At 46.7% G+C, this 27,252-nt stretch overlaps 1 protein-coding gene across 1 annotated transcript in view; it reads right to left on the bottom strand.

Moving 5' to 3' along the window:
* runx2b (RUNX family transcription factor 2b) overlaps positions 1-27,252 on the bottom strand; it is a 124,132-nt gene that overhangs the window by 64,796 nt on the left and 32,084 nt on the right. The window contains exon 3 of the mRNA XM_031836724.1: positions 26,122-26,226. Coding sequence (XP_031692584.1) covers positions 26,122-26,226 — 105 coding nt within the window. The remainder of the gene's footprint in view (positions 1-26,121; positions 26,227-27,252) is intronic.

The raw sequence follows: 27,252 nt of genomic DNA, 5'->3' as shown, positions 1-27,252 counted from the left end.
GAGTCAATATTTTAAGAACCTCCTCCACGTTGGTCGAATTGAATTAGAAAACGACATGTGTAGACATGTCGAGTTACTGACAATGTAGAGTTACCAATAAGGACGCTATAAACAGGAAGTACCGGTACCGAGCAGTGGTGGAACAATGCAGAGTTTCCAATAAGGACGCTATGAACAGGAAGTACCGGTACCGAGCAGTGGTGGAACAATGCAGAGTTGCCAATAAGGACGCTATGAACAGGAAGTACCGGTACCGAGCAGTGGTGGAACAATGCAGAGTTACCAATAAGGACGCTATAAACAGGAAGTACCGGTACCGAGCAGTGGTGGAACAATGCAGAGTTACCAATAAGGACGCTATAAACAGGAAGTACCGGTACCGAGCAGTGGTGGAACAATGCAGAGTTACCAATAAGGACGCTATAAACAGGAAGTACCGGTACCGAGCAGTGGTGGAACAATGCAGAGTTTCCAATAAGGACGCTATGAACAGGAAGTACCGGTACCGAGCAGTGGTGGAACAATGCAGAGTTGCCAATAAGGACGCTATGAACAGGAAGTACCGGTACCGAGCAGTGGTGGAACAATGCAGAGTTACCAATAAGGACGCTATAAACAGGAAGTACCGGTACCGAGCAGTGGTGGAACAATGCAGAGTTACCAATAAGGACGCTATAAACAGGAAGTACCGGTACCGAGCAGTGGTGGAACAATGCAGAGTTACCAATAAGGACGCTATAAACAGGAAGTACCGGTACCGAGCAGTGGTGGAACAATGCAGAGTTACCAATAAGGACGCTATGAACAGGAAGTACCGGTACCGAGCAGTGGTGGAACAATGCAGAGTTGCCAATAAGGACGCTATGAACAGGAAGTACCGGTACCGAGCAGTGGTGGAACAATGCAGAGTTACCAATAAGGACGCTATAAACAGGAAGTACCGGTACCGAGCAGTGGTGGAACAATGCAGAGTTACCAATAAGGACGCTATAAACAGGAAGTACCGGTACCGAGCAGTGGTGGAACAATGCAGAGTTACCAATAAGGACGCTATAAACAGGAAGTACCGGTACCGAGCAGTGGTGGAACAATGCAGAGTTACCAATAAGGACGCTATAAACAGGAAGTACCGGTACCGAGCAGTGGTGGAACAATGCAGAGTTACCAATAAGGACGCTATGAACAGGAAGTACCGGTACCGAGCAGTGGTGGAACAATGCAGAGTTACCAATAAGGACGCTATAAACAGGAAGTTTATATAAAAAGTATAAATACCTTAAAATAAATTTACTAAGTAAAAGTGAGCAGTAAAATAAGACTTGAGTAAAGGTTTTAATGTATTTGGTTCTAAATATACTTTAGTATCAAATGTTAAACTATAAATTCCTTATATTAAGCAAAGCATACTGCACAATTTTCTTGTTTTTTAAATGTATGGATAGCCAAGGGCACGCTCCAACAGACATTATTTACAAAAGATGCCTTTGTGTTTAGTGAGTCCTCTAGATTAGAGGCAGTGGGGATGTTCTCTGTTTAGTGAGTCCTCCAGATCAGAGGCAGTAGGGATGACCAGGGATGTTCTCTGTTTAGTGAGTCCTCCAGATCAGAGGCAGTAGGGATGACCAGGGATGTTCTCTGTTTAGTGAGTCCTCCAGATCAGAGGCAGTAGGGATGACCAGGGATGTTCTCTGTTTAGTGAGTCCTCCAGATCAGAGGCAGTAGGAATGACCAGGGATGTTCTCTGTTTAGTGAGTCCTCCAGATCAGAGGCAGTAGGGATGAGCAGGGATGTTCTCTGTTTAGTGAGTCCTCCAGATCAGAGGCAGTAGGGATGACCAGGGATGTTCTCTGTTTAGTGAGTCCTCCAGATCAGAGGCAGTAGGGATGACCAGGGATGTTCTCTGTTTAGTGAGTCCTCCAGATCAGAGGCAGTAGGGATGACCAGGGATGTTCTCTGTTTAGTGAGTCCTCCAGATCAGAGGCAGTAGGGATGAGCAGGGATGTTCTCTGTTTAGTGAGTCCTCCAGATCAGAGGCAGTAGGGATGACCAGGGATGTTCTCTGTTTAGTGAGTCCTCCAGATCAGAGGCAGTAGGGAGGACCAGGGATGTTCTCTGTTTAGTGAGTCCTCCAGATCAGAGGCAGTAGGGATGACCAGGGATGTTCTCTGTTTAGTGAGTCCTCCAGATCAGAGGCAGTAGGGATGACCAGGGATGTTCTCTGTTTAGTGAGTCCTCCAGATCAGAGGCAGTAGGGATGACCAGGGATGTTCCCTGTTTAGTGAGTCCTCCAGATCAGAGGCAGTAGGGATGACCAGGGATGTTCTCTGTTTAGTGAGTCCTCCAGATCAGAGGCAGTAGGGATGACCAGGGATGTTCTCTGTTTAGTGAGTCCTCCAGATCAGATGCAGTAGGGATGACGGGGATGTTATCTTGGCAAGTGTGTGAATTGAAACATTTTCCTGTCCTGCTAAGCATTCAAAATGAATTGAGTACTTTTCACTGCCAGGAAAAATGTATGGAGTAAAAAATACATTATTTTCTTTTGGAATGTAGTGAAGTAAAAGTTGTACTTGAGGTGATTAAAATGTTCACTGATCATAAGTTTTTTTCTACATAAAGTTTCTACCATCGTTTCCTATGACTGAGAAGAGCAGCGATCACTAACCTCGATTTGAACGAAGACTCCTACTTCAATGAACCTTCGGCGCAGGACATAGGCCCTAATCCCTGGATAATATACAGTTCACTGGGTTTTCGTCAGGACGGAACGTAAGATCTCTTTGTTAACAGCTGGAGGAAGTCTGGAGGTTCTGAGTCAGAATAACCATAATGTTTAACAAGAGTGTTTTCATCTAGATTATTTGTAGCTGTCTATTAACCAACATAAACTGATGCCATGTATTACAGGCAACATCCGCACTGAGCTGCTGCTTTCCAGGAGCGGACACTAATTTGGATGCTTATAAGAAATTCCGCTATGCAAACCATCAAACAGGCACTGCGCTGATCAACTGTCAAGTAGTATCAGTAAGTACAGTCGTGGCCAAATGTTTTGAGAATGCCCCTCTGTCCAGAGCTTCTGCCCCTCTGTCCAGAGCTTCTGCCCCTCTGTCCAGAGCTTCTGCCCCTCTGTCCAGAGCTTCCGCCCTTCTGTCCCGAGCTGCCCCTCTGTCCCGAGCTGCCCCTCTGTCCAGTGGGGTCATTGAGAGGGGTGGCCATGGTTAGAAAGCCACGGAGGCGGACAATGAGGCGGACTAAGACAATGGTTAAGTGGGGTCCGCGTCCCGCGCCAGAGCCGCCACCGCGGACAGACGCCCACCCAGACCCTCCCCTATAGGTCAAGGTTTTGCGGCCGGAGTCCGCACCTTTGGGGGGGGGGGGTACTGTCACGTTCTGACCTTTATTTCCTTTGTTTTGTATTTATTTACCACGCCGCATATTGGTCCTCTGATCCTTTTCGCCTCTCCTCTTCGGAAGAAGAGGAGGAAATCCTTGACACACTGCATTTCAGCCCTGCCACAAAAGGACCAGCTGACATCATGTCAGTGATTCTCTCGTTAACGCAGGTGTGAGTGTTGATGAGGACAAGGCTGGAGATCACTCTGTCATGCTGATTGAGTTCGAATAACAGACTGGAAGCTTCAAAAGGAGGGTGGTGCTTGGAATCATTGTTCTTCCTCTGTCAACCATGGTTATCTGCAAGGAAACACGTGCCGTCATCATTGCTTTGCACAAAAAGGGCTTCACGGGCAAGGATATTGTTGCCAGTAAATTGTACCTAAATCAACCATTTATCGGATCATCAAGAACTTCAAGGAGAGCGGTTCAATTGTTGTGAAGAAGGCTTCAGGCCGCCCAAGAAAGTCCAGCCAGCGCCAGGACCGTTTCCTAAAGTTGATTCAGCTGCGGGATCGGGGCGCCACCAGTACAGAGCTTGCTTAGGAATGGCAGCAGGCAGGTGTGATGCTTCTGCATGCACTTTGAGGCGAAGTCTTTTGGAGGATGGCCTGGTGTCAAGAAGGGCAGCAAAGTAGCCACTTCTCTCCAGGAAAAACATCAGGGACAGACTGATATTCTGCAAAAGGTACAGGGATTGGACTGCTGAGGACTGGGGTAAAGTCCTTTTCTCTGATGAATCCCCTTTCTGACTGTTTGAGGCATCCAGAAAAAAGCTTGCCCAGAGAAGACAAGGTGAGCACTACCATCAGTCCTGTGTCATGTCAACAGTAAAGCATCCTGAGACCATTCATGTGTGGGGTTGCTTCTCAGCCAAGGGAGTGGACTCACTCACAATTTTGCCTGAATAAGAACACAGCCATGAATAAAGAATGGTACCAACACATCCTCCGAGAGCAACTTCTCCCAACCATCCAGGAACAGTTTGGTGACAAACAATGCCTTTTCTAGCATGATGGAGCACCTTGCCATAAGGCAAAAGGGATAACTAAGTGGCTCGGGGAACAAAACATCAATATTTTGGGGCTATGGCCACGAAACTCCCCAGACCTTAATCCCATTGACAACTTGTCCCCAGAATCCCCAAGAGGCAGGTGGACAAACAAAAACCCACAAATTCTGACAAACTCCAAACATTGATTATGCAAGAATGGGCTGCCATCAGTGGCCAGAAGTTAATTGACAGCATGCCAGGGCGGATTGCAGAGGTCTTGAAAAAGAAGGGTCAACACTGCAAATATTGACTCTTTGCATCAATTTCACCTTGAACTGTTATGTATGAATGATGTAATGTCATTATGCTGTGGTATCATTTTGTTCTCTCTTTGTCCCTCTCTCTCTTCCTTCTATCCCTGATTGCAGGTGACCAGTGGGAATGCTAATGGGGAGGGGCTTCAGGTCCCGTGGGATAACATCCGTGATGAGGCCTTTTCTTTGCCACCTGTAAAATGTTTGTGTTATTTTCAGCTCGAGGGCCATGTATTTGTAATAAATATCTTTCAACTTTGTCATCAGACAATGTGGTCCTGAGATTCCTCTCATAGATACGGTCCAGGCAATGGCCTGTTTGTGACAGTCAGATGAATCACATGAATCAGACAGTCAGACGAATCAGACAGTCAGATGAATCACACTAATCAGACAGTCAGATGAATCAGACAGTCAGACAAATCAGACAGTCAGACAGAGAGTCAGTCTGGTAGGGTGCGGTGGAACAGCCAATTAAAGGAAACAAAAACAGCTAGTAAAAGCAGTGAACGAACGGACTCTAGTTGAGGTTTATAGTATGTGGAACAGCAATCATGTTGTTACTGTCTGTGAGTACAATGAAGTACCTCAGATGGCTGTCTGGGGGTGACAGAGAACAGAGAGAGGAGGGAGGGAGGGAGGCAAGGAGAGGAGGGAAGGAGAGGAGAGAAGGAAGAGAGAGGGGAGGAGAGGGGGGAGAAGGCAAGAGGAGGAGGAGAGAGGAGAGGGGAAGGAGAGGAGAGAAGGAAGAGAGAGGGGAGGAGAGTGGGGGCAAGGAGAGGAGGGAAGGAGAGGAGAGAATTAAGAGAGAGGGGAGGAGAGGGGGGAGGGAGAAGGGAGAAGGCAAGGAGAGGAGGGAAGGAGAGGAGAGAAGGAAGAGAGAGGGGGAGGAGAGGGAGGGAGAAGGCAAGAAGAGGAGGAGAGAGGAGAGGTGGAAGGAGAGGAGAGAAGAACAGGAGGGAGGGAGAGGCGGTAGAAAGGGGAGGAGGGAGGCGGGGAGAGAGGGAGGGGGAGAGAGAGAGAGAGAAGGGGAGAGTGGAGGTGGGAGGGAGGGTTGAGAAGACAACGAGAGGAGAGAAGGAGAGCGGGGAGAGAGGGAGGGGGGGAGAGAGAGAGAAGGGGAGAGTGGAGGTGGGAGGGAGGGTTGAGAAGACAACGAGAGGAGAGAAGGAGAGCGGGAGAGAGGGAGGGGGAGAGAGAGAGAGAGAAGGGGAGAGTGGAGGTGGGAGGGAGGGTTGAGAAGACAATGAGAGGAGAGAAGGAGAGCGGGAGAGAGGGAGGGGGGAGAGAGAGAGAAGGGGAGAGTGGAGGTGGGAGGGAGGGTTGAGAAGACAACGAGAGGAGAGAAGGAGAGCGGGAGAGAGGGAGGGGGAGAGAGAGAGAAGGAGAGCGGGAGAGAGGGAGGGGGAGAGAGAGGGGGAGAGAGGGAGGGGGAGAGAGAGAGGGGGAGAAGGGGAGAGAGAGAGGAGGGAGGGAGATGAGAGGGGGAGAGAGGGAGGGGGAGAGAGAGGGGGCGAAGAGGGAGGGAGAGAGAGGGAGAGGAGGGGGAGAGAGAGGAGAGAGGGGGAGAGAGAGGGGCGAGAGAGGGAGAGGAGAGAGAGAGGGGAGAGAGAGAGGGAGAGGGAGAGAGAGAGGGAGGGGGAGAGAGGGAGGGGAGAGGAGGGGGAGAAGGGGAGAGAGAGAGAGGGAGGGGGAGAGAGAGGAGGAGAGAGGGGGGAGAAGGGGAGAGAGAGAGAGGGAGGGGGAGAGAGAGGGGGAGAAGGGGAGAGAGAGAGAGGGAGAGAGAGAGGGGGAGGGAAGAAGGGGAGAGGAGGAGAGAGAGGGAGGGAGAGAGAGAGGGGGAGAAGGGGAGAGAGAGGAAGAGAGAGAGGGGGAGAGAGAGAGAGGGGGGGAGAGAGGGAGGGGGAGAAGGGGAGAGAGAGAGAGGGAGGGGGAGAGAGAGGGGGAGAAGGGGAGAGAGAGAGAGGGAGAGAGAGGGGGAGAGGGAGGGGGGAGGAGAGAGAGAGGGAGGGGGAGAGAGAGAGAGAGAGAGAGAGAGAGAGAGGGAGGGGAGAGAGAGAGGGGGAGAAGGCAGAGCATGGAGTAAGAGAGTAGAGGAAAGAAGAAAATGTCATTTTTTTAAGAGGAAAAGAGCTGAGTGGGTGACAGCCAGACGCCGGACTACTATGGGGTCTGAAGTGGAGAGAGAGAGAGAGGTTGTGGTGGAGAGCTGCCAGTGTCTGTGTGGTCCAGGAGTTCCTGCCTCGAGAAAGCAATCCAGGGCAGGGAAGGGCACACACACACCGACACACACACACACACACCGACACACACACCGACACACACACTGACACAGACACTGACACACAAACACAAACACAAACAGTCGTGCTGTAAGTTTTAGTCATTAGCTGTACTGAGCCAGGCTCTCTCACTACTTACTCAGGGTAAAGCATTCTGTAGCTCTCAGAGATTCTTCAACCCTGACACCAGAGACATTTTACAATATAAAGACTCTCAGGCTCCTCCCTCTCCTTCCTCCTTCCTCCTTCCTCCTTCCTTCTCTCTGATGGTTAGGTTTCATGTTTTAAAGTCTTGTCATTACTTAATAATGGAACCTCATAAGACATTTGTCTGACTTCCTTCTCTCCTTGTCTCCCTCCTTGTCTCCCTTCTTGTCTCTCTCATTGTCTCTCTCCTTGTCTCATCTCCTTGTCTCATCTCCTTGTCACTCTCCTTGTCTCCCTTCTTGGGAACTCGAACAGAACCCCAGACCAGAACTCGAACAGAACCCCAGACCCATACTAAGACCAGAACTAGAACAGAACCCCAGACCCAAACTAGAACAGAACCCCAGACCCATACTCAGACCAGAATTAGAAAATAACCCAGACCCATATTCAGACCAGAACTAGAACAGAACCCAGACCCATACTCAGACCAGAATTAGAACAAAACCCAGACCCATACTAGAACAGAACCCCAGACCCAAACTAGAAGAGAACCCCAGACCCATACTCAGACCAGAATTAGAACAGAACCCAGACCCATACTCAGACCAGAACTAGAACAGAACCCAGACCCATACTCAGACCAGAATTAGAACAGAACCCCAGACCCATACTCAGACCAGAATTAGAACAGAACACAGACCCATACTCAGACCAGAACTTGAACTAGAACAGAACCCAGACCCATACTCAGACCAGAATTAGAACAGAATCCCAGACCCAGACCCAAACAGGAACAGACCCCAGACCCATACTCAGACCAGAATTAGAACAGAACCCAGACCCATATTCAGACCAGAACCAGAACAGAACACAGACCCATACTCAGACCAGAACTAGAACAGAACCCAGATCCATACTCAGACCAGAATTAGAACAGAACCCAGACCCATACTAGAACAGAACCCCAGACCAAAACTAGAACAGAACCACAGACCCATATTCAGACCAGAAACATACTCAGACCAGAACTAGAACAGAACCCCAGACCCATACTCAGACCAGAACTAGAACAGGACCCAGACCCATACTCAGTCCAGAACTAGAACAGAACCCTACTTAAAATCAAATCACATTTGTATTGGTCACATACACATATTTGGCAGATGTTATTGCGGGTGTAGAGAAATGCTTGTGTTCCCAGCTCCAACAGTAATATCTAACTAAATGCTTGTGTTTCTAGCTCCAACAGTAATATCTAACTAAATGCTTGTGTTTCTAGCTCCAACAGTTCAGTAGTATCTAACTAAATGTTTGTGTTCCTAGCTCCAACAGTGCAGTAGTATCTAACTAAATGCTTGTGTTCCTAGCTCCAACAGTCCAGTAGTATCTAACTAAATGCTTGTGTTTCTAGCTCCAACAGTTCAGTAGTATCTAACTAAATGCTTGTGTTTCTAGCTCCAACAGTTCAGTAGTATCTAACTAAATGCTTGTGTTTCTAGCTCCAACAGTTCAGTAGTATCTAACTAAATGCTTGTGTTTCTAGCTCCAACAGTTCAGTAGTATCTAACTAAATGCTTGTGTTTCTAGCTCCAACAGTTCAGTAGTATCTAACTAAATGCTTGTGTTTCTAGCTCCAACAGTTCAGTAGTATCTAACTAAATGCTTGTGTTTCTAGCTCCAACAGTTCAGTAGTATCTAACTAAATGCTTGTGTTTCTAGCTCCAACAGTTCAGTAGTATCTAACTAAATGCTTGTGTTCCTAGCTCCAATAGTTCAGTAGTATCTAACTAAATGCTTGTGTTTCTAGCTCCAACAGTGCAGTAATATCTAACTAAATGTTTGTGTTCCTAGCTCCAACAGTTCAGTAGTATCTAACTAAATGCTTGTGTTTCTAGCTCCAACAGTGCAGTAGTATCTAACTAAATGCTTGTGTTTCTAGCTCCAACAGTTAAGTAGTATCTAACTAAATGCTTGTGTTTCTAGCTCCAACAGTGCAGTAGTATCTAACTAAATGCTTGTGTTCCTAGCTCCAACAGTTCAGTAGTATCTAACTAAATGCTTGTGTTTCTAGCTCCAACAGTTCAGTAGTATCTAACTAAATGCTTGTGTTTCTAGCTCCAACAGTTCAGTAGTATCTAACTAAATGCTTGTGTTTCTAGATACAACAGTTCAGTAGTATCTAACTAAATGCTTGTGTTTCTAGCTCCAACAGTGCAGTAGTATCTAACTAAATGCTTGGCTTGTGTTTCTAGCTCCAACAGTTCAGTAGTATCTAACTAAATGTTTGTGTTCCTAGCTCCAACAGTGCAGTAATATCTAACTAAATGCTTGTGTTTCTAGCTCCAACAGTGCAGTAATATCTAACTAAATGCTTGTGTTTCTAGCTCCAACAGTGCAGTAATATCTAACTAAATGCTTGTGTTTCTAGCTCCAACAGTTCAGTAGTATCTAACTAAATGTTTGTGTTTCTAGCTCCAACAGTTCAGTAGTATCTAACTAAATGCTTGTGTTTCTAGCTCCAACAGTGCAGTAGTATCTAACTAAATGCTTGTGTTTCTAGCTCCAACAGTGCAGTAGTATCTAACTAAATGCTTGTGTTTCTAGCTCCAACAGTTCAGTAGTATCTAACTAAGTGCTTGTGTTTCTAGCTCCAACAGTGCAGTAGTATCTAACTAAATGCTTGTGTTTCTAGCTCCAACAGTTCAGTAGAATCTAACTAAATGCTTGTGTTTCTAGCTCCAACAGTGCAGTAGTATCTAACTAAATGTTTGTGTTTCCAGCTCCAACAGTTCAGTAGAATCTAACTAAATGCTTGTGTTTCTAGCTCCAACAGTGCAGTAGTATCTAACTAAATGTTTGTGTTTCCAGCTCCAACAGTGCAGTAATATCTAACTAAATGCTTGTGTTTCTAGCTCCAACAGTTCAGTAGTATCTAACTAAATGCTTGTGTTTCTAGCTCCAATAGTTCAGTAGTATCTAACTAAATGCTTGTGTTTCTAGATACAACAGTTCAGTAGTATCTAACTAAATGCTTGTGTTTCTAGCTCCAACAGTGCAGTAGTATCTAACTAAATGCTTGTGTTTCTAGCTCCAACAGTTCAGTAGTATCTAACTAAATGCTTGTGTTTCTAGCTCCAACAGTTCAGTAGTATCTAACTAAATGCTTGTGTTTCTAGATACAACAGTTCAGTAGTATCTAACTAAATGCTTGTGTTTCTAGCTCCAACAGTGCAGTAGTATCTAACTAAATGCTTGTGTTTCTAGCTCCAACAGTTCAGTAGTATCTAACTAAATGTTTGTGTTCCTAGCTCCAACAGTGCAGTAATATCTAACTAAATGCTTGTGTTTCTAGCTCCAACAGTGCAGTAATATCTAACTAAATGCTTGTGTTTCTAGCTCCAACAGTGCAGTAATATCTAACTAAATGCTTGTGTTTCTAGCTCCAACAGTTCAGTAGTATCTAACTAAATGTTTGTGTTTCTAGCTCCAACAATTCAGTAGTATCTAACTAAATGCTTGTGTTTCTAGCTCCAACAGTGCAGTAGTATCTAACTAAATGCTTGTGTTTCTAGCTCCAACAGTGCAGTAGTATCTAACTAAATGCTTGTGTTTCTAGCTCCAACAGTTCAGTAGAATCTAACTAAATGCTTGTGTTTCTAGCTCCAACAGTGCAGTAGTATCTAACTAAATGTTTGTGTTTCCAGCTCCAACAGTTCAGTAGAATCTAACTAAATGCTTGTGTTTCTAGCTCCAACAGTGCAGTAGTATCTAACTAAATGTTTGTGTTTCCAGCTCCAACAGTGCAGTAATATCTAACTAAATGCTTGTGTTTCTAGCTCCAACAGTGCAGTAATATCTAACTAAATGCTTGTGTTTCTAGCTCCAACAGTAATATATAACTAAATGCTTGTGTTTCTAGCTCCAACAACACAGTAATATCTAACTAAATGTTTGTGTTTCTAGCTCCAACAGTGCAGTAATATCTAACTAAATGCTTGTGTTTCTAGCTCCAACAGTGTAGTAATATCTAACTAAATGCTTGTGTTTCTAGCTCCAACAGTAATATCTAACTAAATGCTTGTGTTTCTAGCTCCAACAGTGCAGTAATATCTAACTAAATGCGTGTGTTTTTAGCTCCAACAGTGCAGTAATATCTAACTAAATGCTTGTGTTTTTAGCTCCAACAGTGCAGTAGTATATAACAATGCACACAAATCTAAAGTAAAAGAATGAAGTTAAGAAATATATAAATATTAGATCGAGAAATGTAGGAGTTGCATTGACTAAAATAGTCTAATAGAATACAGTATATACATATGCAATGAGTAAAGCAGTATGTAAACATTATTCAAGTGACAAGTGTTCCGTTATTTAAGTGACCAGTGACATCTATGTATACAGGACAGGAGCCTCTAAGTTGCAGGGTTGAGTAACTTGGTGGTAGCTGGCTAGTGATGGCTGATGGCCTTGAGAAAAAAAGCAGTTTTTCAGTCTCTCGGTCCCAGCTTTGATGCACCTGTACTGATCTCGCCTTCTGGATGATAGTGGGGTGAACAGGCAGTGGTTCGGGTGGTTGATGTTCTTGATGATCTTTTTGGCCTTCCTGTGACATCGGGTGCTGTAGGTGTCCTGGAGGGAAGGTAGTTTGCCCCCGGTGATGCATTGTGCACACCGCACCACCCTCTGGAGAGCCTTGCGGTTGAGTGCGTGCAGTTGCCATACCAGACAGTGATACAGCCCGACAGGATGCTCTCAATTGTGCATCTGTAAAAGTTCGAGAGGGTTTTAGGAGCCAAGCAACATTTCTTAAGCCTCCTGAGGTTGAAGAGGCGCTGTCTTCACCACACTGTCTGTGTGGGTGGACTATTTCAGATCGTCCGTGATGTGTACACCGAGGAACTTGAAGCTTTCCACCCTCTCCACTGCTGTCCCGTCGATGTGGATAGGGACGTGCTCCCTCTGCTGTTTCCTGAAGTCTACGATCAGCTCCTTCGATTTGTTGACGTTGAGAGGTTGTTTTCCTGGCACCAGTCTCCCAGGGCCCTCACTTCCTCCCTGTAGGCTGTCTCGTCATTGTTGGTAATGAAGCCTACTACTGTTGTCTCGTCTTCATGATTGAGTTGGAGGCGTGCATGGCAACCCAGTCATGGTTAAACAGGGAGTACAGCAGGGAGCTGAGAACACACTCTTGCGGGGCCCCAGTGTTGAGGATCAGCGGAGTAGAGATGTTGTTACCTACCCTCACCACCTGGGGGCAATCCGTCAGAAAGTCCAGCATCCAGTTGTACAAGGCGGGGTTCAATCCCAGGGCCTCGAGCCTAATGATGAGCTTGGAGGGTACTATGGTGTTGAATGCTGAGCTTAAGTCAATGAACAACATTCTTTCATAGGTATTCCTCTTGTCCAGATGGGATAGGGCAGTGTTCAGTGCGATGGCGATTGCATCGTCTGTGGTTCTATTGGTGCGGTAAGCAAATTGGAGTGGATCTAGGGTGTCAGGTAAGGTAGAGGTGATTTGATACTTGACTAGTCTCTCAAAGCACTTCATGATGACAGAAGTGAGTGCTACGGGGCAATAGTCATTTAGTTCGGTTACCTTCGCTTTCTTTGGTACCGGAACAATGGTGGACACCTTGAAGCATGTGGGAACAGCAGACTGGGATAGGGATTGATTGAATATGTCCATAAACACACCAGCCAGCTGGTCTGCGCATGCTCTGAGGAAGCAGATACTGAACATTAGCGAGTAATATACTCGGAAGCGGTGGATGGACTCAGACTAGAAGTCCACTCTGAATAGCTCTTCTCCGCCGGCAGCGTCTTGGAGCAGCCTCTGGAATCAGTTTAATTGCCCTGGGGGATACGAACGAAATATCAAATTCGGGACAGTCGTATCCCTGGTTGTAATGCTAGTGAGTTACCACCGCTCTGATATCCAACAGTTATTTCCAGTTGTATGTAATAACACACACCCAAAAATTCTGGGCTAATAATGTAGGTTAAAACACACACAAAAATGGAAGTACTGCAAAGTTGCTTAGGAGCTAGAAGCAGAGCTGACATATCTGTTGGCGTCATCTTCGATCACTTTAATCAGACAAGACATAAGAACAGACAGGAACACCGTACTTATACCAGACCAGAACCATACTCATAGCAGACCAGAACTAGAACATATCCCCAGCACCATACTTGTACCAGACCAGACCAGACCAGAACAAGAACAGAACCCCATACCCACACTCATACCAGACCAGGACTAGAATTTAACCCCAGATCCATACTTATACCAAACCAAAACTAGAACAGAACCCCACAACCATACTTATACCAGACCAGAACTAGAATTTAACCCCAGAACCATACTCAGACGAGAACTAGAATATAACCCCAGAACCATACTCATACCAGAACTAGAACAGAACACCCAGACCCATACTCATACCAGACCAGAACTAGAACAGAACCAGACCAGAACCCCAGATCCACATCAACATGTTTACCACCAAGTCATCTACACCACTGTGCTTCCTCTCACCTTAGCTGGGTTACCCTGTTATTGGCCAGTGCTTCCTCTCGCCTTAGCTGGGTTACCCTGTTATTGGCCTGTGCTTCCTCTCGCCTTAGCTGGGTTACCCTGTTATTGGCCAGTGCTTCCTCTCGCCTTAGCTGGGTTACCCTGTTATTGGCCTGTGCTTCCTCTCGCCTTAGCTGGGTTACCCTGTTATTGGCCAGTGCTTCCTCTCGCCTTAGCTGGGTTACCCTGTTATTGGCCAGTGCTTCCTCTCGCCTTAGCTGGGTTACCCTGTTATTGGCCAGTGCTTCCTCTCACCTTAGCTGGGTTACCCTGTTATTGGCCAGTGCTTCCTCTCGCCTTAGCTGGGTTACCCTGTTATTGGCCAGTGCTTCCTCTCACCTTAGCTGGGTTACCCTGTTATTGGCCAGTGCTTCCTCTCGCCTTAGCTGGGTTACCCTGTTATTGGCCAGTGCTTCCTCTCGCCTTAGCTGGGTTACCCTGTTATTGGCCAGTGCTTCCTCTCGCCTTAGCTGGGTTACCCTGTTATTGGCCAGTGCTTCCTCTCACCTTAGCTGGGTTACCCTGTTATTGGCCAGTGCTTCCTCTCACCTTAGCTGGGTTACCCTGTTATTGGCCAGTGCTTCCTCTCGCCTTAGCTGGGTTACCCTGTTATTGGCCAGTGCTTCCTCTCGCCTTAGCTGGGTTACCCTGTTATTGGCCAGTGCTTCCTCTCGCCTTAGCTGGGTTACCCTGTTATTGGCCAGTGCTTCCTCTCACCTTAGCTGGGTTACCCTGTTATTGGCCAGTGTTTTGTCTCACCTCCTTATCGGTTCTGAACAGACAGCCTTGTTCTGGTGCTCTAAGTATACCTATTATCACTAGGTACTGAGTGTGTACGGTCCGTCAGCAGTATGTAACAGTGTGTGTCTGTCTAACACTGCTGACAGTCCCTACACACTCAGTACCTAGTAATGATAGGTATTCTTAGAGCACCTGAACAAGGCTGTCTGTTCGAAACTGCTAATGACAGCAAAACACACACACAGTGGCCAACCACAGGGTAACCCAGCGCTGTCATCTCATTAAGCACAGTGAGCACAGAGAGACACTCACACCCAGTTAGCATCTAGCTAATACCATAGTACCATACAGCCAGTTAGACACTCGCTAATATCACATGTCCATACAGCCAGTAACCACTAGCTAACATCACAGTACCATACAGCCAGCTAGCCTCTAGCTAATACCACAGTACCATACAGCCAGCTAGCATCTAGCTAATATCACAGTACCATACAGCCAGCTAGCCTCTAGCTAATACCACAGTACCATACAGCCAGCTAGCATCTAGCTAATACCACAGTACCATACAGCCAGCTAGCATCTAGCTAATACCACAGTACCATACAGCCAGCTAGCATCTAGCTAATACCACAGTACCATACAGCCAGTTAACCTCTAGCTAATATCACAGTACCATACAGCCAGCTAGCATCTAGCTAATACCACAGTACCATACAGCCAGTTAGCCTCTAGCTAATATCACAGTACTATACAGCTGGTTAGCCTCTAGCTAATATCACAGTACCATACAGCCAGTTAGCCACTAGCTAATTTCACAATATCATACAACCAGTTAGCCTCTAGCTAATATCACAGTATCATACAGTACAGCCATTAGCCTCTAACTAATACCACAATATCATACAACCAGTTAGCCTCTAGCTAATATCACAGTACCATACAACCAGTTAGCCTCTAGCTAATATCACAGTACCATACAGCCAGTTAGCCTCTAGCTAATTTCACAGTAACATACAGCCAGTAAGCCTCTAGCTAATATCACAGTATAGCTAGCTACCACACTGAGCCACATAACCCCAATTACACAGTGTCCCAACAAACCACTCACCATACAGACACAGACAGTTGCTACTGACCTCCACACAAACCCAGTTAGACATTCACTGCTACTACAGTGGTTCATATAGCTAGCTACTGTAGTCCTCTACTGACAGTACAGATAGAGACCTCCCAGCTAACACATTTGGTTCCTCGAAGTTGCGGGAACAAATGTTTTTGGTACACATTGGTTATGGGAACGAAGCCATACATTTCCTGGTAAACTGGTAAAAGTGAAAGTTTTTAAAACTTAACATTTTGCCTGTTCTTGGTAAATAACTGAAGAACGTTTTACTCCGGTTCCAGGGAAGTTCTGAGAATGTTTTACTCTGGTTCCAGGGAAGTTCTGAGGAACGTTTCACTCTGGTTCCAGGGAAGTTCTGAGAACGTTTACTCTGGTTCCAGGGAAGTTCTGAGAACGTTTTACTCTGGTTCCAGGGAAGTTCTGAGAACGTTTTACTCTGGTTCCAGGGAAGTTCTGAGAACGTTTTACTCTGGTTCCAGGGAAGTTCTGAGAACGTTTTACTCTGGTTCCAGGGAAGTTCTGAGAACGTTTTACTCTGGTTCCAGGGAAGTTCTGAGAACGTTTTACTCTGGTTCCAGGGAAGTTCTGAGAACGTTTTACTCTGGTTCCAGGGAAGTTCTGAGAACGTTTTACTCTGGTTCCAGGGAAGTTCTGAGAACGTTTTACTCTGGTTCCAGGGAAGTTCTGAGAACGTTTTACTCTGGTTCCAGGGAAGTTCTGAGAACGTTTTACTCTGGTTCCAGGGAAGTTCTGAGAACGTTTTACTCTGGTTCCAGGGAAGTTCTGAGAACGTTTTACTCTGGTTCCAGGGAAGTTCTGAGAACGTTTTACTCTGGTTCCAGGGAAGTTCTGAGAACGTTTTACTCTGGTTCCAGGGAAGTTCTGAGAACGTTTTACTCTGGTTCCAGGGAAGTTCTGAGAACGTTTTACTCTGGTTCCAGGGAAGTTCTGAGAACGTTTTACTCTGGTTCCAGGGAAGTTCTGAGAACGTTTTACTCTGGTTCCAGGGAAGTTCTGAGAACGTTTTACTCTGGTTCCAGGGAAGTTCTGAGAACGTTTTACTCTGGTTCCAGGGAAGTTCTGAGAACGTTTTACTCTGGTTCCAGGGAAGTTCTGAGAACGTTTTACTCTGGTTCCAGGGAAGTTCTGAGAACGTTTTACTCTGGTTCCAGGGAAGTTCTGAGAACGTTTTACTCTGGTTCCAGGGAAGTTCTGAGAACGTTTTACTCTGGTTCCAGGGAAGTTCTGAGAACGTTTTACTCTGGTTCCAGGGAAGTTCTGAGAACGTTTTACTCTGGTTCCAGGGAAGTTCTGAGAACGTTTTACTCTGGTTCCAGGGAAGTTCTGAGAACGTTTTACTCTGGTTCCAGGGAAGTTCTGAGAACGTTTTACTCTGGTTCCAGGGAAGTTCTGAGAACGTTTTACTCTGGTTCCAGGGAAGTTCTGAGAACGTTTTACTCTGGTTCCAGGGAAGTTCTGAGAACGTTTTACTCTGGTTCCAGGGAAGTTCTGAGAACGTTTTACTCTGGTTCCAGGGAAGTTCTGAGAACGTTTTACTCTGGTTCCAGGGAAGTTCTGAGAACGTTTTACTCTGGTTCCAGGGAAGTTCTGAGAACGTTTTACTCTGGTTCCAGGGAAGTTCTGAGAACGTTTTACTCTGGTTCCAGGGAAGTTCTGAGAACGTTTTACTCTGGTTCCAGGGAAGTTCTGAGAACGTTTTACTCTGGTTCCAGGGAAGTTCTGAGAACGTTTTACTCTGGTTCCAGGGAAGTTCTGAGAACGTTTTACTCTGGTTCCAGGGAAGTTCTGATAACGTTTTACTCTGGTTCCAGGGAAGTTCTGAGAACGTTTTACTCTGGTTCCAGGGAAGTTCTGAGAACGTTTTACTCTGGTTCATGTAACATATTTCTGGGACAGAAATTATATATATATTTTTTTGTAACTTTTAATATTAAAATTTTTAATTTTACCTTTATTTAACTTGGCAAGTCAGTTAAAGATCAAATTCTTATTTTCAATGACGGCCTAGGAACAGTGGGTTAACTGCCTGTTCAGGGGCAGAACGACAGATTTGTACCTTGTCAGCTCGGGGATTTGAACTTGCAACCTTCCGGTTACTAGCCCAACGCTCGAACCACTAGGCTACCACTTAGGCTACTTCCTTAAAACGTTCTGTAAATGTTTCAATAGGTTTACTTACTTTTAATAATACTCCTAGCTTATTTGGGGTAAAAAAAATGTTTTTACTCCAAGCCAGACACATTGAAATGAATTTGCTTAGGTATTGCAAACACATACACCTTTTTATTGTGACAAAGCATCAATGAGATTTAAACCTTCTGTTTTTTGGTCATGGAATCAGTCCACTGCACCACCCGGATGGGAAGGCATACAAAGCTAAACATTTGAGTTTGTTCAAACGGACCCCATTTCAGAGGAAACAAGCACTCATTAAGATCATAGCACTTAACCAAATAAAGGATAGGGAGTTTTGTTGATGCTGAGAACGAAATGTATATTTAAAAAACAATATAGATATTCTTAGAACGTTCCCTGAACGTTAATAAAGTTTCATTGTGGTTCTTATGGAGCTTTTTGATTGTTACAATTACATTTTATTCTAGAACATTCCCAGATTATTGCCACTAACTGAAATACATTCTCTACACGTTCTGAGAACAAACATTTTTGGGGAACTTTCACAGAATGAAGTAGAAAAATATGCCATTAAAAAGAACCGCTTGGGAACTTGGGAACTTGTGTGAAATGTTCTGTGGAAGTACAGAAATTTTCCACAGAAGAACGTTGTTTCTTAATGTTCTCTGGACAATTTGAGAACATGACTTTAAATAGAACCATGAGTAAACCTGTAGGAAACGTTACGCTGAAGTACTGACATTCCTGCAGAAGGATAATGTTTCTTAATGTTCTCTAAACTACTGGAGAACATTCCCAACGTCAAACCAGCTGGAGAACGTTTCTAGAATGATACCAAATTAGAAATGAAATGCAACATCTGAACTTTTAGGAAACATTCTGTTAAAGTGATGATATGTCAAGACAAAAACGTTTTTTTGTTTGTTGTCAAGTTCCTTGTGCTGATGATGTTCCAAAGCAAAGCAACTGTCCTGCCCCGTTCCCAGAACGTTGTGGGAAGGTTGTATGATAAATAACCATAGGACAACCACACTCTCACCAAGCTCTAAGAAACATATGGTTCTCAGAACGTTATGCGTTAGCTGGGTCTCGTCCTAATTACATGTGGTCAAACAAACACCCCGGCAGAGTGGCGTTTAGAACCAGCCAGCCCTTATGGTAAAAGACCCACCTGTTGTATAAATGAGTAATAACCATAGGACAACCACACTCTCACCAAGCTCTAAGAAACATATGGTTCTCAGAACATTATAGTGCATTCTGATTTTTTCATTCTGAAAAAAATAAATAATAATTTGCTTTGTCATTAATGAGGAAAATGTTTAATTGAATCAATCAGAATAAGGCTGTAACAGAATACAATGTGGAGAAAAAGGGAAGGGGTCTGGATCCTTTGCGAAGGCATTGTACATGCTAGCTGGGCTAGGTCTGGGGGAAGGAATAAACACATCAACTCAAAATGAGTCTTCAAGTTACACGCCTGTAGAAGTCATGTGACTTCCTGTAGAAGTACAAACACATCAACACATTAATTACATTAGTATATGTCCCCAGATACTCTCTTAATAATTCCCTATCTCCCTCTTCCACTGAATGAAGGAGAGAGAATTTAACAACAGTAATACAATGTGTAATCTTTGCTTGCTTACTGGGTAACTGTAAAGCACTTAGTGGCAACGGGGTAATGTAAGAAAGGCATTATATGAAATACATTTGAATGATTTGCTTGAATAAACAGAATGACAAAACAGAGACAACGTGGAGAGGATGTTATCATGGGGGGAAAAGAACAAGCATCAATCTACAGTAATTAAATAATGACAGCCCATCCGAGATGTGTCCTCAATCTCTAAGATCGAAACACACAGTCGTCGTCCGTTTGCCTCTCAGTTACAAAATGTGTTTTTATAAGACGGAGTCTGTCCAATGCTAAGACACGCCAGCGTTCTCGCCCTCTCTCCCTCACTGGAAAACATGTTGTTTCAACTCACTATATTCATAGCCTTTTTTCAAGCTTTATCAACTTTACGTTTCAAGCTATCCTAACTTGACTAATAAAAGATAGTGAAGTCAACTTACCAATTTGTCCGTATCACTTACAATTCCTACTTCAAACAATTTCAACTTTAGTTATATGAACTTTAAACTTAAGAGTTATCCCAACTAAGACCAAATTTACTTTGACTAATAAAAGAAAGTCAAGACAACTTAACAGTTTGACAGTATAATCTACTATTTATAGTTGGATAAATTTAGGTTTTAGTAGAGATAACAAATTTTGAAATTACTTCATATTTTCCAATTAATCTAACTTACTATCAAGTCAAGTATAATGTACAGTATTTGCATTGATTTAACAACTCTAACCCAAACAATGATAGAATAGAGATTTCAGTAGGGAACATTATGCTCCCAATAGCCTCTTGCGCATGTATAAGATCTTTTGCCAGTTTCAAAACCGGCAGTGCATTCAGTAATGTCAACCCACCAAAAGACAGACCACTTTAACTACCACAGCATTCTCAGTGAAGTCAACTCAACTAAAAAAAAATAATGGTCAGCTCAACAAATGTATAAAATGTATTTGATAAAACAAGTCATTTTGACCGAATTTTTATATATTTTTGGGGGGTGATGTTCCATCTGTAGATGGTCCAGATTGTCATACTATCAACACACTATCTGTTGATAAGCAACTGCTTGCTCAGGTTAAAGTTAAGTTTAGAATAAAGGCAAAGGGTCAAGGTTAGGGTTAGAGGTTGGGTTAGTAGATAGTTGGTTGACATTTTACTGATAGTCTATAGTCTTACCTCCCTCCCTATACGTCCCCTTACCTCCCTCCCTATACGTCCCCTTACCTCCCTCCCTATACGTCCCCTTACCTCCCTCCCTATATGTCCCCTTACCTCCCTCCCTATATGTCCCCTTACCTCCCTCCCTATACGTCCCCTATACGTCCCCTTACCTCCCTCCCTATACGTCCCCTTACCTCCCTCCCTATACGTCCCCTTACCTCCCTATACGTCCCCTTACCTCCCTCCCTATACGTCCCCTTACCTCCCTCCCTATACGTCCCCTTACCTCCCTCCCTATATGTCCCCTTACCTCCCTCCCTATACGTCCCCTTACTTCCCTCCCTCCCTATACGTCCCCTTACCTTCCTCCCTATATGTCCTCTTACCTCCCTCCCTCCCTATACGTCCCCTTACCTCCCTCTCTATACGTCCCCTTACCTCCCTCCCTAAACGTCCCCTTACCTCCCTCCCTCCCTATATGTCCCCTTACCTCCTTCCCTATACGTCCCCTTACCTCCTTCCCTATACGTCCCCTTACCTCCTTCCCTATACGTCCCCTTACCTCCCTCCCTCCCTATACGTCCCCTTACCTCCCTCCTTATTCGTCCTCTTACCTCCCTCCCTAAACGTCCCCTTACCTCCATCCCTCCCTCCCTATACGTCCCCTTACCTCCTTCCCTATACGACCCCCTTACCTCCTTCCCTATACGTCCCCTTACCTCCTTCCCTATACGTCCCCTTACCCTCCTTCCCTATACGTCCCCTTACCTCCCTCCCTATACGTCCCCTTACCTCCCTCCCTATACGTCCCCTTACCTCCTTCCCTATACGTCCCTTTACCTCCCTCCCTATACGTCCCCTTACCTCCCTCCCTATTCGTCCTCTTACCTCCTTCCCTATACGCCCCCCTCCCTCCCTCCCTATACGTCCCCTTACCTCTTCCCTATACGTCCCCTTACCTCCTTCCCTATTTGTCCCCTTACCTCCTTCCCTATACATCCCCTTACCTCCCTCCCAATACGTCCCCTTACCTCCTCCCTATACGTCCACATACCCCCCTCCCTATACGTCCCCTTACCTCCCTCCCTATACGTCCCCTTACTTCCCTCCCTCACTATACGTCCCCTTACCTTTCTCCCTATATGTCCTCTTACCTCCCTCCCTCCCTATACGTCCTCTTACCTCCCTCCCTATACGTCCCCTTACCTCCCTCCCTAAACGTCCCCTTACCTCCCTCCCTCCCTATATGTCCCCTTACCTCCCTCCCTATACGTCCCCTTACCTCCCTATACGTCCCCTTACCTCCCTCCCTATACGTCCCCTTACTACCTCCCTCCCTATACGTCCCCTTACCTCCCTCCCTATATGTCCCCTTACCTCCCTCCCTATACGTCCCCTTACCTCCCTCCCTATACGTCCCCTTACTTCCCTCCCTCCCTATACGTCCCCTTACCTTCCTCCCTATATGTCCTCTTACCTCCCTCCCTCCCTATACGTCCCCTTACCTCCCTCCCTATACGTCCCCTTACCTCCCTCCCTAAACGTCCCCTTACCTCCCTCCCTCCCTATATGTCCCCTTACCTCCTTCCCTATACGTCCCCTTACCTCCTTCCCTATACGTCCCCTTATCTCCCTCCCTCCCTATACGTCCCCTTACCTCCCTCCTTATTCATCCTCTTACCTCCCTCCCTAAACGTCCCCTTACCTCCCTCCCTATACGTCCCCTTACCTCCTTCCCTATACGTCCCTTTACCTCCCTCCCTATACGTCCCCTTACCTCCCTCCCTATTTGTCCTCTTACCTCCTTCCCTATACGCCCCCCTCCCTCCCTCCCTATACGTCCCCTTACCTCTTCCCTATTTGTCCCCTTACCTCCTTCCCTATACATCCCCTTACCTCCCTCCCAATACGTCCCCTTACCTCCCTCCCTATACGTCCACATACCCCCCTCCCTATACGTCCCCTTACCTCCCTCCCTATACGTCCCCTTACTTCCCTCCCTCCCTATACGTCCCCTTACCTTCCTCCCTATATGTCCTCTTACCTCCCTCCCTCCCTATACGTCCCCTTACCTCCCTCCCTATACGTCCCCTTACCTCCCTCCCTAAACGTCCCCTTACCTCCCTCCCTCCATATATGTCCCCTTACCTCCCTCCCTATATGTCCCCTTACCTCCCTATACGTCCCCTTACCTCCCTCCCTATACGTCCCCTTACTACCTCCCTCCCTATACGTCCCCTTACCTCCCTCCCTATACGTCCCCTTACCTCCCTCCCTCCCTATACGTCCCCTTACCTCCCTCCTTATTCGTCCTCTTACCTCCCTCCCTAAACGTCCCCTTACCTCCCTCCCTCCCTCCCTATACGTCCCCTTACCTCCTTCCCTATACGACCCTCTTACCTCCTTCCCTATACGTCCCCTTACCTCCTTCCCTATACGTCCCCTTACCTCCTTCCCTATACGTCCCCTTACCTCCCTCCCTATACGTCCCCTTACCTCCCTCCCTATACGTCCCCTTACCTCCTTCCCTATACATCCCCTTACCTCCCTCCCTATACGTCCCCTTACCTCCCTCCCTATCGTCCTCTTACCTCCTTCCCTATACGCCCCCCTCCCTCCCTCCCTCCCTATACGTCCCCTTACCTCTTCCCTATACGTCCCCTTACCTCCTTCCCTATTTGTCCCCTTACCTCCTTCCCTATACATCCCCTTACCTCCCTCCCAATACGTCCCCTTACCTCCCTCACTATACGTCCACATACCCCCCTCCCTATACGTCCCCTTACTTCCCTCCCTCCCTATACGTTCCCCTTACCTTCCTCCCTATATGTCCTCTTACCTCCCTCCCTCCCTATACGTCCCCTTACCTCCCTCCCTATACGTTCCCCTTACCTCCCTCCCTAAACGTCCCCTTACCTCCCTCCCTCCCTATATGTCCCCTTACCTCCTTCCCTATACGTCCCCTTACCTCCTTCCCTATACGTCCCCTTACCTCCTTCCCTATACGTCCCCTTACCTCCCTCCTTATTCGTCCTCTTACCTCCCTCCCTAAACGTCCCCTTACCTCCCTCCCTCCCTATACGTCCCCTTACCTCCTTCCCTATACGACCCTCTTACCTCCTTCCCTATACGTCCCCTTACCTCCTTCCCTATACGTCCCCTTACCTCCTTCCCTATACGTCCCCTTACCTCCCTCCCTATACGTCCCCTTACCTCCCTCCCTATACGTCCCCTTACCTCCTTCCCTATACGTCCCCTTACCTCCCTCCCTATACGTCCCCTTACCTCCCTCCCTATTCGTCCTCTTACCTCCTTCCCTATACGCCCCCCTCCCTCCCTCCCTATACGTCCCCTTACCTCTTCCCTATACGTCCCCTTACCTCCTTCCCTATTTGTCCCCTTACCTCCTTCCCTATACATCCCCTTACCTCCCTCCCAATACGTCCCCTTACCTCCCTCCCTATACGTCCACATACCCCCCTCCCTATACGTCCCCTTACCTCCCTCCCTATACGTCCCCTTACCTCCCTCCCTCCCTATACGTCCTCTTACCTCCCTCCCACCCTCCCTATACGTCCCCTTACCTCCCTCCCTATTCGTCCTCTTACCTCCCTCCCTATACGTCCCCTTACCTCCCTCCCTATATGTCCCCTTACCTCCCTCCCTATACGTCCCCTTACCTCCCTCCCTCCCTATACGTCCCCTTACCTCCCTCCCTATTCGTCCTCTTACCTCCCTCCCTATACGTCCCCTTACCTCCCTCCCTATATGTCCCCTTTCCTCCCTCCCTATACGTCCCCTTACCTCCCTCCCTCCCTATACGTACCCTTACCTCCCTCCCTCCCTATACGTCCCCTTACCTCCCTCCCTATTTGTCCCCTTACCTCCTTCCCTATACATCCCCTTACCTTCCTACCTCCCTATACGTCCTCTTACCTCCCTCCCTATATGTCCCCTTACCTCCCTCCCTATTTGTCCCCTTACCTCCTTCCCTATACATCCCCTTACCTTCCTACCTCCCTATACGTCCTCTTACCTCCCTCCCTATACGTCCCCTTACCTCCCTCCCTATTCATCCTCTTACCTCCCTATACGTCCCCGTATTCGCCCTCCCTATACGTCCCCTTACCTCCTTCCCTATGCGTCCCCTTACCTCCTTCCCTATACATCCCCTTATCTTCCAACCTCCCTATACGTCCCCTTAACTCCCTCCCTATATGTCCCCTTACCTCCCTCCCTATACGTCCCCTTACCTCCCTCCCTATACGTCCCCTACCTCCCTCCCTCCCTATATGTCCCCTTACCTCCCTCCCTATATGTCCTCTTACCTCCCTCCCTATACGTCCCCTTACCTCCCTCCCTATTCATCCTCTTACCTCCCTATACGTCCCCTTATTCACCCTCCCTATATGTCCCCTTACCTCCCTCCCTATTCGTCCTCTTACCTCCCTCCCTCCCTATACATCCTCTTACCTCCGTCCCTCCCTATACATCCCCTTACCTCCCTCCCTCCCTATTCGTCCTCTTACCTCCCTCCCTCCCTATACATCCTCTTACCTCCGTCCCTCCCTATACGTCCCCTTACCTCCTTCCCTATATGTCCCCTTACCTCCTTCCCTATACGTCCCCTTACCTCGCTCCCTATACGTCCCCTTACCTCCCTCCTTATTCGTCCTCTTACCTCCCTCCCTAAACGTCCCCTTACCTCCCTCCCTCCCTCCCTATACGTCCCCTTACCTCCTTCCCTATACGACCCTCTTACCTCCTTCCCTATACGTCCCCTTACCTCCTTCCCTATACGTCCCCTTACCTCCTTCCCTATAAGTCCCCTTACCTCCCTCCCTATACGTCACCTTCCCTCCTTCCCTATACATCCCCTTACCTCCCTCCCTATACGTCCCCTTACCTCCCTCCCTCCCTATTCGGCCCCTTACCTCCCTCCCTATACGTCCCTTTACCTCCCTCCCTCCCTCTACGTCCCCTTACCTCCCTCCGTCCTCCAACTGTGTGTGAAGGGCCTCTTAATTACGACTTACTAAGACTGGGCAATGGAGAGAGGAAGGGAGGGGAGGGAGGGGAAGAGAGGGGAAGAGGGGAGATGGGGAAAGTTTTTTTGTGATGTGATAGTGTTCATTGAGACGCTAGAGTTGAGAATAATGTTTTTATGAATAGAGAGCAGAGGAGAGTGAGGGAGGGAGGAAAACAAGGGAGGAGAGAACAGCTGCCTGCCAGACCAGTTGGCACTAGATGGAAATTGTCAAGTTTTTTTTCCCTCTTCAGTTGTTTTTATAAGCACCATTAAACCGAGCTAGGTCTAGCACTCTGCTACCCCGTATACCTCCACACACACGCACACACACACACCGTTTTAGAATTATTTCGAAATTCAGTCCAACAACACTTGATGAGGTGTGTGTGCTTGCGTGCGTGCGTGTGTGTGTGTGTGTGTGTGTGTGTGTGTGTGTGTGTGTGTGTGTGTGTGTGTGTGTGTGTGTGTGTGTGTGTGTGTGTGTGTGTGTGTGTGTGTGTGTGTGTGTGTGCGTGCGTGCGTGCGTGCGTGCGTGTGTGTGCGTGTGTGTGTGTACTCACTCCTTGGTTCACGGGGTCCGTCCACAGTGACTTTAATGGCTCGATGGTACGTTGCTACTTGAGGAGGGTTGGTGAACACTGTGATGGTCAGTGTGAAGCTCTTTCCTGTGGGAACATCATCAGATACACTGAGTCAGAGGACTATTCATTACCTAAGGACTATTCATTACCTAAGGGCTATTCATTACCTAAGGGCTATTCATTACCTAAGGGAATTCAATACTTCCTTCCTTGCTTATCTTTTTCTTTCTTTCTTTCTTTCTATCTTTCCTTGCTTCCTTCCTTCCTTCCTTCCTCCCTCCCTTTCTTCCTTCCTTTCCTTCCTTCCTTTCCTTACTTCCTCTACTCTTTGGATTCAACAGTAAAGACATGACCCCTCAATTTCCTATCCTGTCATCCCTATTTGAACAGCGAATTTTTTTTTCATATAGCCTCCGGACCTTGTCTGTTGGAACACAGTGGCTTGTGAAAGTATTACTATTAACCCCCCAATGTCAATACTTTGTAGAGCCACCTTTTGCACCAATTACAGCTGCAAATCGCTTAGGGTATGTCTCTATAAGCTTGGCAAATCTAGCCACTGGGATGCTTGCCCATTCTTCAAGGCAAAACTGCTCCAGCTCCTTCAAGTAGGATGGGTTCCGCTGGGTTCTTTATGTCGAAGAAGGCTCATGCTGTGGAAAGAGATGTATGTGTTTTTTGCCAATATTAACCCCACACTTGTTGTTTGTGTACATTGGCTTGTGAAAGTACCCACTTGGCATTTTTCCTATTTTGTTGCCTTACAATCTGGAATTAAAATAGATTTTTCAGGGGTTTGTATCATTTGATTTACACAACATGCCTGCCACTTTGAAGATGCAAACTATTTTTATTGTGAATAAACAAGATATAAGACAAAAAAAACAGAAAACTTGAGCGTGCATTCAACCCCCAAAGTCAAAAACATTTGTAGAGTTGCAGCAATTACAGCTGCAAGTGTCTCTATAAGCTTGGCACATCTAGCCACTATCTAGCCACTATCTAGCCACTATCTAGCCCCTATCTAGCCCCTATCTAGCCCCTATCTAGCCACTATCTAGCCCCTATCTAGCCCCTATCTAGCCACTATCTAGCCACTATCTAGCCCCT

Source organism: Oncorhynchus kisutch, linkage group LG12, assembly GCF_002021735.2.
Source record: "Oncorhynchus kisutch isolate 150728-3 linkage group LG12, Okis_V2, whole genome shotgun sequence".
Taxonomy (NCBI): Eukaryota; Metazoa; Chordata; class Actinopteri; order Salmoniformes; family Salmonidae; genus Oncorhynchus; species Oncorhynchus kisutch.
This window is presented reverse-complemented; position numbering and strand designations above follow the sequence as displayed.